Below are 13,240 nucleotides of genomic sequence, written 5' to 3'. Positions count from 1 at the left end.
GAGCAGGGGGTGGTCAGAGCAGGAGAGTGAGAAGCCAACAGCTGTTTTGAGTTACAAACTTTCTGTTTAAGCCGGTAGCATCCCACTGTGGTTCTGCTGCCGCTGGGGTTTGCAAATGGAGTCGGTGTCTATTTTAGCTCTGGGTTAACAAGCAGTCTCTCCCACCGGCTCCTGTCACAGTTCACTGGCTGGCTGGGCCCCGCCGGCTCCTGCCTGCCCCCACGGCCTCCTCTGATAGCAGGCTATTATGTGGAACAGCGGAGCAGAGAGGACAAGAGGGGAATTAACTATGTTCTATAATCAAGTCCCTTTGGTTTCCAGATGCAAGCCCCACCCCACATCGCAGCAGCCACTAGACAGGGGACGGCTGGCTCGCCCCCCAACAACGGATGGGCTGCGGGCACAGCATCCAGGGGCTCCAGCAGGGTGGAAGACGGCTGGTCGGGGCCGAGTCCCCAGCCCGCTACAACACTGTTCTGGGCAACCCCTCACCAGACAGAAGCCATCATTCCCGAGCAGGCAAGGAGAATAGGCAGGACTTCACGGTGCATCTGCCTCGCCACAGCCTTGGGGACACGGCACATGAATTACCCACTAAGGCGTGCAGAGCAGGACGAGCAGCATCCAATGCACTTCCCATCCCCACCTCAGAGCAGCAAGGCCAGCCCATCCCTGGGGCAGGTGCTGGTCTGGGAGGCCCTGCTCCAGGGGAAGCCAGCCCCTCCTCCAGGCTTGAGCTTCTGCTCTCACTGCTATATGCCGTGCTGTACACACGCTGGCGGCCCCCATCTCTCTCGCGAGAGTCTGATTATTCTCTCTGTAGGATGGGACTCTCTAGAAGGGGCAAATGGATTGTTTCTAAGATGGTATGTGATCCCAAGTGAAATAGAACACCTAGAGGAGCTCCGAGACGCGCAGTGCATTCCCACTCTGTAGTGCCCGGTCCCATGGCTGACTGGCAGGGGCACAGGGTGGTGGCTGGGGTCCCACGTGCGATTGTGGGTTGTGCCCACAACTTACCCCGTGAAGCCTCACCTCTGTCTGCTCAGGCTCTCAGCTGAGAAAGCCATCAACATTCGCTGCCCACCACAACCCCACATCCTGGGGATGCTGTGGACATTCACGAGACCGTGAATATTCCTGCATCTCTCAGGACAGGGCCTGCAAAAGGAAGGGCCAAGTGCCTTTTCCTGATGGACAGAAGGAATCTAAGGCCTGAAAAGGAACACGGGGATTACGTGGCGCGAGGGTCACGGCCAGCTGGCAGAGGTCCCTCGAGAGTAGGGTGGGATCCGGGAGTTCTGACCACCAGCCTCTGCTATGCGGCCAGCAGGCACTTTCCCGAGATGGGGGAGTGATGAAAAGACATTCTGTAGCACCTCAATGGCTCAGCAGTTTAAACTCTTCATTCTTTCTTCTCCTAATGGAAAAATATCCAGCGAACGTGAGGAAGTATAATGCTATCTGAGGCGGATTTCATTACCACACGGTGAGGCTTTTCCCCTGATTCTTCACTCCCAAGTCACAACCTAACACGTGTCCTGAGAGGGAGAGCGGGTCCAGACATCGGTGAGTCTGACAGGCGTCCAGACTCTGGCTCCCAAGCTGTCTCCTGAAACCCAGCCCCGCGAGCGTGCACGCGCTTGCCCTGTTCTGAGAGAAGCCTCAGCCACGCCTTGCAGGACATCACCTTCCGATCCGGTCGCTCCCCTGTGGCCTTTGGTTCTTCTTGGTGCTTTAAAACCACAGCAGTAGCCTTTTTAAAAGTGGCAATTCTGCCAAAACCGTTCCAAGCCTGTCTGTCACTAAGAACACGGGACTTGCTGCTCGATGAGAAAGTTCTGCGAGATGGGGAAGGAAAGCTGAGGGGACCCCGTCCGCAGCCTGGCCCTGAGCACCGCTGGAGAGTCCTTGCCAGCCACCGTCTCTGCCTGGGCAGGGGAAGGAGCCCCAAACCTGGAGCCAGCAACCCAGACCAACAGAACCTGCACCTCTCGCTGTCTGCCTGTGTCGGGCTTCATGTTCGGTCGAGGGCCTTGCAGGAAGCAGAAGCCTTCTTACCCCTCAAGGCTTTTGTAAGGTTTCTGTGTTACCAGTCTGATCCAGGCAAAACACTAACGAGCAGCTGGTATGCCCTCCCGTCCTTACCACACGCTCCTGCACAACTAACAGTCACCTGGGCTGCAACACCTCTTGTGTCACAGAAAATATGCTTGCTGCCCCAAAGTCCCCTGTCACAGGGGATGCCCCATGCACCGGGCCCTCACAACTGCTCCGAGGGCCTGGCCTGTCACCAAACCCAAGTCAAATCCCTTCAGCTCAGTCTGGAGGACGAGGGAGTGAGGATCGGCCCTATGTCTGAGGGCACCGGAATGAAAAAAAGCTTTCCAGACGACAGATGCGTTCCAGCCCCTCTCCTACCTTAGTGGGTTATCTGAGTGGGTTTCCATGTGGGTCTCCAGTCCATACTTGCAAACGAACTCCTTAAAGCATATGGGGCAGTGAAACACTTCTTCAGCTTTCTCCAAGTCCCCCGGCTGCCCATCTTCCACCATCTTGGGGGGAAAGGAAAAAAGTGAAGTCATGAAGGAGGTCTCCCATACGGGTCTGCTTCAGCAGAGAAGCCCAATACTCAGTCCAGATCTACAGGGAGGCCACACACCAGTCTTTCATCCACGCAGCAAATCCTCCCCCAACACTTCCACCCCCCACCTTCAACCCACTCATTCATTCCAACCACGCTTAGGGAGCACCCGGTGTCTGGCAGGGACAGAGAACAACAGGAGTCCCTAACGGCATAAGCTTCCCCTCCAGCTGGAGAAACCAAACAGCACAGAGCAACGAAACTAGCTCCTCCCGTCGCGGGGCTCAGCGTGCGGGGCCCACAGAGGAAGTGCACACAGAGAATGCTTTCCTGCAGACACCTTGCAAAAACAGTGTCAGAAGACATAGATTAAAAGCGCAGGATGTCTGCCAAGTCCCCAGACTGTGAGAATAAAGACTAGAGGTATTTCTGCCAGGAGTCCCGTGGTTAGGCACATCGGTGAAAGTCGGTGAGGGGCGTGGTAGTCGTGGCAAGAACCTTTTTAGCAGGTGCTGGGTCTTCTTTCTCTGACTCGGCATCGTGACTCAGTTTCCTCTTGGAGGGCAGCCGCCGACGCTTCAGTGGGGATGGGGGGGCCGTAGCTGTAGCACTGTTAGGGTCCTTCTCGTGAATCTTCATATGTCTGGAAAGAACACACACACATACACACACACTGTGATTTGGCAAAAAACTGAGTTGGTTGGTTTCTTCTAAATTTTTCATGTTTTTTGTATAATATGTTTAGGTGTTGGCTGAATTTTCTTTAAGACAGACAGTACGATTTATACACTCTCTTTTTAAAGCCTTCTAGGGGGCGCCTGGGTGGCTCAGTGGGTTAAGCCTCTGCCTTCGGCTCAGGTCATGGTCCCGGGGTCCTGGGATTGAGCCCCGCATCGGGCTCTCTGCTCAGTGGGGAGCTGCTTCCCCCTCTCTCTCTGCCTGCCTCTCTGCTTACTTGTGATCTTTATCAAATAAATTTTTTAAAAATCTTAAAAAAAAAAAGTCACTGCTTAACCTCTCATTCTAAGAAAAAAGAATAAATAAAGCCTTCTATGATCTCCCTGAAACTCTCCACAAAGCTCTCACAGGTGTTATCCAAAAATGTCGCTCAACGCTTTGCTGTCTGTTGGAAGACATTCTGAATTTCACTGACACCAGTGAGATGAAAAAACCATCTGATTGCCTCTTGTACGTATTCAGATGAGAGGTACTACTTCAGGACACACGACTCTACAGGACAAGGGATCCCCAGACACGGCCCGCTCACACATCGAGCGATCACTCTGCACTCGCCCCCAGAACCCACCTTGCACACGCCGGCACTACGTGCTCGCTCTCCTCTGCTTTCGGAGAAGGCACGCTGGGGGTCGAATCTGACAAGTGCTAACGCAGCCCATGTCTGGAGTGAACCTGAAAGGCTTTCCGTGTTGTTCACGGTGTTACGCGGATTTACAGATGGTGCGCGGAGCGGGGGCAAGGCAATGAGTAAGCTGCACGCCGCGACCCTGACATCTGCAGGGCCGGGAACACACGTGTGAGAAAGCATTACATACAGTCTGTCTGTCTGCTCTGCAAAGAAAGCTTAACGGGTGGCCTGATTTAAGTGGCCTTACTGGAACGTTCTAAAGCAAACACCCTAAGTCCACGGTCCCAAGGCCCGTAAGGAGGGAGAGGTATTACAAAAATGATGGTCAGTCTCAATTTCCTTCCTTTGTGACATAAAAAGTTTGGTTTTCCTAATGACAATCGTCATCACCATCATAGTCTTTGGGGGTTAAACTGTGCCAGATGTAGGAACAAAGTCTCAGTTTCTTAGAAAGAACTCTTTCATTGGATTATCTCACTGGGGAAGTACATAGGAAAGGGGAGAGACTGCAAGGCGTTCAGTCCCACTTCCAGGCGGTCCTGTCACACTTCCAGAAAGAAGCGCAACTCAGCTCAGCTCCTTCTTTAGAGGGGAAAGGCCAGGGTTGACAAGGCTAAGAAGCCTGTAATTGGCAAGCAGGACAATTCAGGTGCGTGGGCCAATGGTGCAAAGAGACAGTTGCGATAAGTCCTTTCCTCCCTGACAATCCTGCCCTGTGCTACCCACGGGTGTGCGGGGCTCAGACCCTGGGCATCTCCTATTCCATTGTATAGACATATTTTAGGAGGCAGAGGGCCCCCACACCAGCCCTGACTATCTGCCCTGGCTCACAAAGCACCAGCCCAGCAAAGCCACCAGTAGGTGGGATGTGGCCTTGCCCTGGAGGGGACCGGCCTCAGGCCAAACCTCTGTTCTCCAGGTTGGGGGGCTCGGGGTGGGGAGTGGAGGGCAGGTCAGTGTGGTGGTGCAGGAAAACCTAAAGGAGAAAATGGAAGAGAACCACCAAGCCCATGCCCACCTAATTTTTTGCTGAGATTATCAGGGAAGAATGCTTTATTACAACTTCTTGGCCATCTAAAGCCCCAGGAAAGGTCTTGGGAACCAAGAGCCTCATTCTAAGTACCCTCTCTATTCCAAGCTGATTGGGATTTAGAGAACATGACTTACTATCAGTGTTTAGAAGGAAAAAGGAAAAGGCTAGCAAGGTTGATTATTTATTGTATCGCATAGTTTAGTTTTAGAAATGTAAAAATAAAATGTTTTAAAGCACCTAAGAACTCAGGAAGTAAGAAAAATACCATGGGATGTAAGTTAGCACCAACCCTCTCAGCTAATCACTAAAACATCAAGTGAGAGACGAATGCCTTCTCTGCGGCCAACAGGTGACCTGTGCCCATGAACACGAGGCCACAAACCACCTCTGACAACCAGAAGGGACTCACTCACTCAAGCTACACCTTTATCACCTAGTTCTGGGGTGTGTTGGAAGCGGTTTCCACAGAGCAGAGGACGAGGAAGGACAGCAGAAAGCACACAGTGAGGACCTGGTGGGGATTTACGGATCCTCATGCCCACTCTGCAGACGAGGCCGCGCAAGAGGAGAGGCTGACACGCCCGGGCCCTCACAGCCAGGATGGACCCAAGTGTGCCCACTGTTGCGTTTGGGCTCTCCCCCCAGACTGCCTCAAGCCAAGCCTTCGATCTGTGTTCTGGATCACTGGCAGGAACCTCAGGGCTCCAGCCCGACCCTGGACACTTCCTCTCCAAATGACTGTGGTCCAAGACCTCGCACCTGGTACCAAGCTCTAGCCCAATGTCAAGAGAACGAAAGAGATCACTCTCCACCCCCAGTTCTGCCTCTGTCTTCTTTTGAAAATCTGGGCTGCCCTTGAGCTGCATCATTGCTAAAGGCAGAAAAAGGAGACCAGATCAAAGCAGTCTCAGAGGGCTTGGTGGCAAGCATGTCAAGGCACTCTAGTTCTCCGGCTGAGCCCTTTGGAACTTCAGGTTCAAAGCTCCAGCGTGCTGCTCCCTTTTGGGGTTCAATCTCCGATTGGGGAGTTTCCAGTCTGTCCCTTCGGCAACATGGTGACCAACAGCTGCAGGTTCATAAACTCAACTCAGTCCAGAGTCCGGCTGCGAGGGTCTGGGGGCTTCAGCTGTTTCTGAAGCTGGATATGATGTGTAGTTGAGACATCGTGTAACCTGGCCCCTTCCCTTCTTCCCTAGGCTCCGACAGCAGGAGTGGCAACACTAACTGTCCACTTCCTCCCGAACGCTCACAGGAAGTGGGGCGTGCCACCAAAATGAGCGAGTAATGGCCTCTTCCCCCCCCAGAGTGTGGCCAATGCAGACAGGAAGGCTGGAGGGGCGGGCAATTCTGTCTCTTCTTTAGAAGGCTTGCATCTGTTTTTCTCTCAGGTTTTATTTCAAGGACGAATGCTTCTCGGTTCTACATACCCTAAGCACCCGTCCACTTCAGTGAGCCTCAGATCTGGCAGGGAGCTGAGATGCTAGCCAGCCTCCCCCCAGCACAGAAAGCCCCCAGCGTACCAGACAGATTGGCATTTTATGATGCTCGAACACGTTTCCATTTTCAACAATGCTAATTATTAAAACCATCTTTTCCGTGTTGAGCCAAAAATCCCATCCTTCCTTTAAATGCATATCTGTCCTCGGGGGCAATGTCGAATCAAGTCTACATTATCTCCTAGAGGGCAGCTCTTCCATTAATTCAAGAGGACTACTGCGTTTCTCCAAAGTTTCTCTTCGCGGAGTTAGGCAACTCCAACTCCTCCAGCCAGCCCCCTCAGGCTCTGCCAAATCATACCGGTGATTCCTAACCTTGAGATGTGCCCCAGTGCATGGCTCTCTCTTCGGCCATGCTGGATCAGAACGACTGGCCATCTGGCTGTGGTCTGAGGGTACAGGGCACAGGACTGGGGTGACCACCTCTGCAGGTGGTGTAAACAGAGCTGGGGTTCCCTTGTGTGTGTTCAACGGTGATGTCACACCCTCAGCTCCAACTAAGATCCCCGTGACTTCTTCGCTCCAACAGCCATCGAGCCCCGTCTCGTCCACTCTACACTTGAGCCCTTTCCACCTTTTCATTTGCCAGACTGGCAGGGCTGAGACATGAGCGGCGTTGGTGCTGCTCTCACGCACTGTTGATGGGAGCAAAAATGGAACGGACCTTTCTGCAACGCGGCTGAGCAACAGGGAGCAGGATTTTAAATATGTATGCCCTTTATTCCAGCAATTCCACTCCGAGGACTTGGTCTTGAAGATCCAGAGCTGAACAAATGTGCAGGGACTTATGCACAAGGACTGAGGTACCATGAGAACTCACGATGGTACGCTGCAGAAACACCCGTTTTCAATGGGCCGCTCTTAACATTTCAAATGACCTCCTTGATCTCCCTCTTGCCCTGCTTCCGGACACCGCAGCAAGGCGGAGCTTCTAAAGCACCACTCACATCACACCACTCCCCTGCTCGTTAAATGCCTCCAACGGCTCCCTTCCCAGAACTGAGCGAGCCTTGGCCCATTTCTCAGGCCTCATCTGTTGACACCCCTATCCTGATTCAGACTCCATGACAAGCATCCCACCATCTCACACAGAGGCTCTCATATCCATGACCCTGTTTCACCTTCCTCAAAGAACATACCAGAAACTGAAAATACAGTGTATTTCACTCGTTTGACTATTTCCTCAGCCTCAACCAAAAATAAGTTTCATCATAGCACTGGCCCTCGGCACCTGGTGGGTGGTCGACTGCCAGACGGCTGAATGGCCGGACTGACGGACGGATGAAGGACGTGCAGAAAACCTGTCCACCTGCCATCTCTCTACAGCCATGTCCTCAGCCTCCAAGAAACCTCATGATTAATGCCCTTCCTAGGGTTTAATGTGGGGAAACTCGACAGGAGACTATAAACACTGCTGTGGTAAAGGGACTTGAATGAAAAACACCAAAAAATGAATACTGAGGACCCAGGCGAATTTCTCCCATTATCGGTACAAATCTGTGTTCATATATTCAAAACTCCACCTATGTTCACAGTAAGCTGCTTTTGGCACAAAATTCTAGAACTTTCCTTCAGAGGCATGTCACTTCAGTCATAGAAATCCTGCCACACCATGGCCTAAGGAAGGAATGTTATCAGAACTCTTTGAGGATTCAAGTGAAGTTTTCTCCCATTCGTAACACCCGGGCTGGGGGCCTGGTGGTGTCTGTCTGGCAGGGGGGGTTGGGGAAGAAGGCAGGTCTCCATAGTAATGAACAAAACAAATAAAGTGGAAAAAAATTCTAAATCCAAGTACTTTTTAGTACTGATAGGGGTCTACGTTGGATTTTGGCATGGATGCTGATTTTTCAACTCAAATTTTCCTCTTGTCAATGTAATCCTTTATTTTCTAAAATGTAAAAAACACCCAGTTTAGCTACGGGGGGCTGTTCTTAAGGACACCAAACACACCCTGGCTACACAAACACATCTTGTACAAGAGCTGAATGCCAGTCTAGTTACTCAGCAGAGACCCACCAACCTCTGAAGCATATCCTTTTCTTCCTCCCTGAACTCCCTCACCTCCGGCTCTCCACATACAGGAACCTTCTGCTTACCTCTCTTTGGCAGGTAAGGCTGCAGGTTTGGAAAGAAAGGCAAACTCTTACACTTGAGCACTGGCTCAAGAGAAGCGAGTGGGAATTTGGGTAGCCGACAAAGCAAATCTGGGTAAGACAACAGCGTAGAACAGAGACCATGTGATGGCGGAGAAGTCTTGGGGGTGGTCTTGAGAACCGAGACAGTACAGACATATCCCAGTTCTACCACTCAGCACCGGGGAGACACAAGCTCCCTAGACTACCTCACCTTCAGTTTCCAAAGTGAAACGGGGACCAAACTGCCAGTCTCAAGCTGCGGTCCTCCAGCCCGGAGCTTGTCACAAATGCCAGTTCTCAGGCCTGCAGACTCAGAGACTCGAGGCCAGGGCCCAGCACGCTGGATTTCCACAAGCCCTCCAGGTGACACTCCTGCCTGCTCAGCTAAGAGACCCTCTGCACCACAGTTCACTTCTTCAACTCTTCATCCTGGTCACAGGCTCGGTTACCCACCGGACTGGAGTGTCGCCATTTTGGGGGATACGAACACGCGGCCACTCCCAAGGCTCACTCTGTAATATACCAGCAGGCGCTGTATGCGTTTAGTGGGCGTAAGTATGTCACCAAAATGGTGATGAAATATAATATTCTCAAACCCCGTTTACCTGAGCAGGTCAAAGTTCAGGCAAGATCTAGACCCTTCTGGTATTTGCTAACTTTTCCTGCTTGTTTCATTTCTTCATAGGTTTTATTAACCTAGGAGCTGAATTGTTTGATCCTCTGAGCGAACAGCATTATAAGGAAGGTCACTCTTTCAGCACACAGGACACAAACCATACACAAATAGCACTCGGTTCTGCTTGGGGGGGCGGGGTGTGCGCCAAACTGAAGTCGACAGGCTCCGACAGGTTTCTGCAGCCTGATGAGAGATCTAGCCCCATTCCTACCGGTGCTCGCTTTGCTTTTCCAACAAAGTCTTGTGATAGCCAAAAGAGGGAATGAATCAGATTAACAAGCACCACCGCTCCACAACCTGCATCTCGGGCCAAAAAGAAGTCAGCCTCCAGAAAGATTCCTGTCCGTCTGTGTAACAGACGTACAGGGAAGGGGTTTGGAGGCGGAGAGCCAGGAGTGATACCTGCACGTCAGTCCAGGCCTATGCCAGCACCCGAGGGGTGGGGAGAGCAGTGAAGACAGAGGCGGACAAGGGGCCGGGGAGAGGCTGGCAAGGCTTCAAGCATCTGACTCCCAGTGTGGTTCCACCTCTGCGCTCAGAGCCACCTTCTAGTAATTCGGGTGTTGTTCACGCTCAATCATGCTGATCCAGAAGGCAGGTCACGCCAGCTGTGCCTGGGTGTGGAGGAAGGTCGGACGACGACATCGGTGGATGTAAGCAGCCTCGATGACTGAAGACAGCGCTCTCGGAAAGCTCTAGAAGTCAGCCTGTGGTGAGGTGTGTGCCTCAGAGAGGCGTCTCCATACCGTCCTCAGGATGGCTGTTGCAGATTGCTCCCAGAGCTCTCAGAACGCTTCTGCTCAAGCACCCGGATATTATACACCACCCCCCAGCCCTGCCCCCACAGGCCGGCGACACTCCAAGTCTTCTGACTTTAAAGACCATATCCCCCATCAGCTTTTCTCCATAAGCTCCTCCTTCCCTGCAAGACAGGGAGACACACCCCAAGGGTACAGAATGTCTCCCCTCCTGTGGACCACAGCCTGGCATGCTGGTGGTGCCGGTGGAGGCACAGATCAGACCAGGATGCCAAGACAAAGAATCAGCTGGAAGTGTGGGGTACCAGGAGTCCTGGTCCCTGTTGCTGAAGACAGCTGCCTTCCAAGCTTCTCCCTCTCCACCGCTCCTTGGCCCACAGCTAACTCCGGGGTACAATCCTGGCTGACCCCCCATTCTGCCCTCTGTCTCTGGGGTCCCCTGCAGTAGTGAAGGCACTTCCTTCTCTATCCTGCTCTCATGCAAAACCCCAGCACACACACTTCCTCCCTGATGGACAGAGCTGGGTTATGACGCCTGAGCAGCAGGTGTCCCTTGCAGGCCCCGCTCTCCCTGCTGTCCTGTAAGAGGAGAAAGGCAACCTTCTGGCTCTTACAGTCCTTTCCCCTGCCTTCTGAACTGATCCTGGAGTACAACATTCTCCAGTTATTGATGGTTTACTTAGAAAACAGAGGGCCCTTCACGGCTCATTCTAAAGCTCCTTCCTCCTCTCTCGGTGTTCAAATACAGTGTAGGGGAGGCCTGGCTGTTGGCCCATGTCAATAAATATCAACCTTTGCAAAAGCTTTATTCTAGACCCTGTTCCTAAACAGGTTCTTTGGATTGGTACACCTTAAACCCTCTTGCACTTTTTCTCCTTCCTTTGCCTGCCCTTGTTTTGCTAAAGTAATCTGCCAGAACACTCTCTGTACGTTATTTGGCTCCCTGGATACCTGTGTACAATACCCACAAAGACACACAGTATGTATTTCCCTATAAAATCACAGATTCCTAAATAACAAACAAAAGACATCAGAGGTTCAATGTGTTGAGCTCTCTGACCCACAGAGAACTCTCATTCACGCAGAGCTAAAATTGGCCTGCCTGGACTGTCCCTGTGCTAAACCAGGAAACAGTAAGTAGAACATTACCACTTTCCCACCTGATGGTCCCTTAGATCTTCTCAGGTGGCCACGTTTTGTAAAAAAATGGACTCTTCCCCTTGTTTGGGCTAACCGCCCTCCTAGACAGCCCAAGGCCCCAAACCCAGGAGGGACTCCCGGAGCTGCAGCCTTTGATGATGGAGCCCACCGGAAGTTAACATTCCGGAAGTGCAGCCCAGAGCCATTAGCTCTGAGGGAAGCAATCAGTACCACCTCAAACCCCAGCGGACGGCTGAGTATCTACAATCAAGCCAATCCCCAGTCCTGACCGTCACGGCAGACTGGAAAGGTGGTCTCCCAGACCCTTTCCTAACTTCAGCCCCGAAGGCAGTTGGCTTTAGCTTGCTTTCTTAAAGACAGTAGCACCTAGTTACTCACATCCTTTTTCTTTCTGCAGAGGAGGAAGAGATGACTATCTCCCCAGTAAGGCAGTGCCAACTCACTGCTGGCTACTCCTCAGCCTCTTCCAAAAGAGGAACAGGAAACGCTCAGGCTGAGCTGGTCGTGATGGCCCGCCACATGCCACAGAGGGAAATGGAAGGTGTGGGTGCTGGTTGCAGAGAAGGGGCACGGGCAAAAGGAAAGTCACCACCACTCTGGGGATGCCACACTGTATTCTGCAGGGGCAAGGGAGACACAGCCAGGAAGGAAAGGGGGACCAAGGTCATGTGTCTGATGTAAGAGGGGAAAAAAAGATGAACACAAATGAATTAAAAAAAAAAAAAAAAAAAAAAAAAAGATCGCCTGCTAAAACCCAGCTAGGCAAACAGGGCTCCTTCTCTGTGAGGGCATTGGTTCCCAACCCCCTTGCACCTCCAATGGGATGGATGTGGTACACACAGGCATGTGCTTGCCTGAGGGGACCCGAATCCCCAAACGATGGGCTGCAGGGGAAAGTGGGACACTGCTCTACCCACAGGAACCCGGGAAGAGAGGGCCAGGATTTTCTTCCAATCTCAGCTGAACCTGTAGCATTGTGGAACTCCGTCTTCCCACCTGTAAATCTGCAACAGTCCTCTCCAGAGAGCGGGGTTACATAAGCGCGGAGAGTAAGGACTAAGGGTTGACACTACATACTGATACCTCTTATGCAACCGAATCTGGTGTAAAGCAACACAAAATCTCTCCCGACTGAAGACCAACAAGCTCTCTACCAGCCCTAAGCCCCGCAGGCGGCCGAGCAGCAAGGCCCTCTAGCACACACTCATGCCCAGGGCGGGGAGCAGGGCTTCACTGTGATGAGGACCTCTGCTAAGCTTTCTGGGCTGCCTGCTTACTTTTTAGTGGGGGGGTGGCGGTGGGAGACAGAATTTGCTGCTAATCACCTTCCTTAACAAATCAGAAAAACGTTGACAGTGAGTGGGCACGTTTTGATGTTTGCTAGCACCAGCTTGTCCAGCCCAAACAGGTCGGACAGGTTGAATATTTAAACAAAGGTGGAAAAATCCAAGGTATAAAGCACGAGGTGTAGAGCTGCGGGCTTAAGTTTGTGATCTAACGCTGGCAGGCAGGCTCGCTCTCCTCCTCCCCTTCCTCCCCTGTTTGCTACTTTGATAGTATAGGACGAAGGGGGACACAGGCTCAGGATCTGTTTGAAGTTGCAGGGACATGGGCAGAGGGCAGGGTAGGAGAGGAGGAGGGCGTGCGGCGGGGTCTGGAGCAGGGGCGGGCCCTCGGTCCTCATCCTACCCCAGCAAACACATACCTTACCTTCTGTGACCTAATTTCTAGCTCTCACAACTGCCACGCCGTTCAAGTGTGGGCAAGCATGGATGCTCCAGATATTGGTGCCGTGAATTCACTGCTCTTACCTGGTGTAACTGAGCTTTCGGAATATTTCAACAAGACAGATCAGAAATGCCATGGTGCCGGGGCACCTGGGTGGCTCAGTTGTTAAGCAGCTGCCTTGGGCTCGGGTCATGATCCCAGGGTCCTAAGATCGAGCCCCGCATCAGGCTCCCTGCTCAGCGGGAAGCCTGCTTCTCCCTGTCCCCCTCCCCCTGCTGTGTTCCTCTCTCCGCTGTGTCTCTC

At 52.4% G+C, this 13,240-nt stretch overlaps 1 protein-coding gene across 11 annotated transcripts in view; it reads right to left on the bottom strand.

The window, feature by feature from the left end:
• The window catches only part of RREB1 (ras responsive element binding protein 1), a 175,221-nt gene that overhangs the window by 33,885 nt on the left and 128,096 nt on the right, over nucleotides 1-13,240 (bottom strand). For 9 of the 11 annotated variants that reach the window (XM_059179186.1, XM_059179189.1, XM_059179185.1 and 6 more), the window contains 2 exons: nucleotides 3,083-3,227; nucleotides 2,422-2,555 (listed from right to left, as the gene is read on the bottom strand). In XM_059179186.1, coding sequence (XP_059035169.1) covers nucleotides 2,422-2,555; nucleotides 3,083-3,227 — 279 coding nt within the window. Of the gene's footprint in view, nucleotides 1-2,421; nucleotides 2,556-3,082; nucleotides 3,228-3,890; nucleotides 8,791-8,825; nucleotides 11,115-13,240 lie in introns of those variants that run through there. The other 2 variants (XM_059179195.1, XM_059179193.1) reach the window with 2 other exon arrangements.

The sequence above is a fragment of the Mustela lutreola genome, chromosome 6 (assembly GCF_030435805.1).
Source record: "Mustela lutreola isolate mMusLut2 chromosome 6, mMusLut2.pri, whole genome shotgun sequence".
Classification (NCBI taxonomy): Eukaryota; Metazoa; Chordata; class Mammalia; order Carnivora; family Mustelidae; genus Mustela; species Mustela lutreola.
This window is presented reverse-complemented; position numbering and strand designations above follow the sequence as displayed.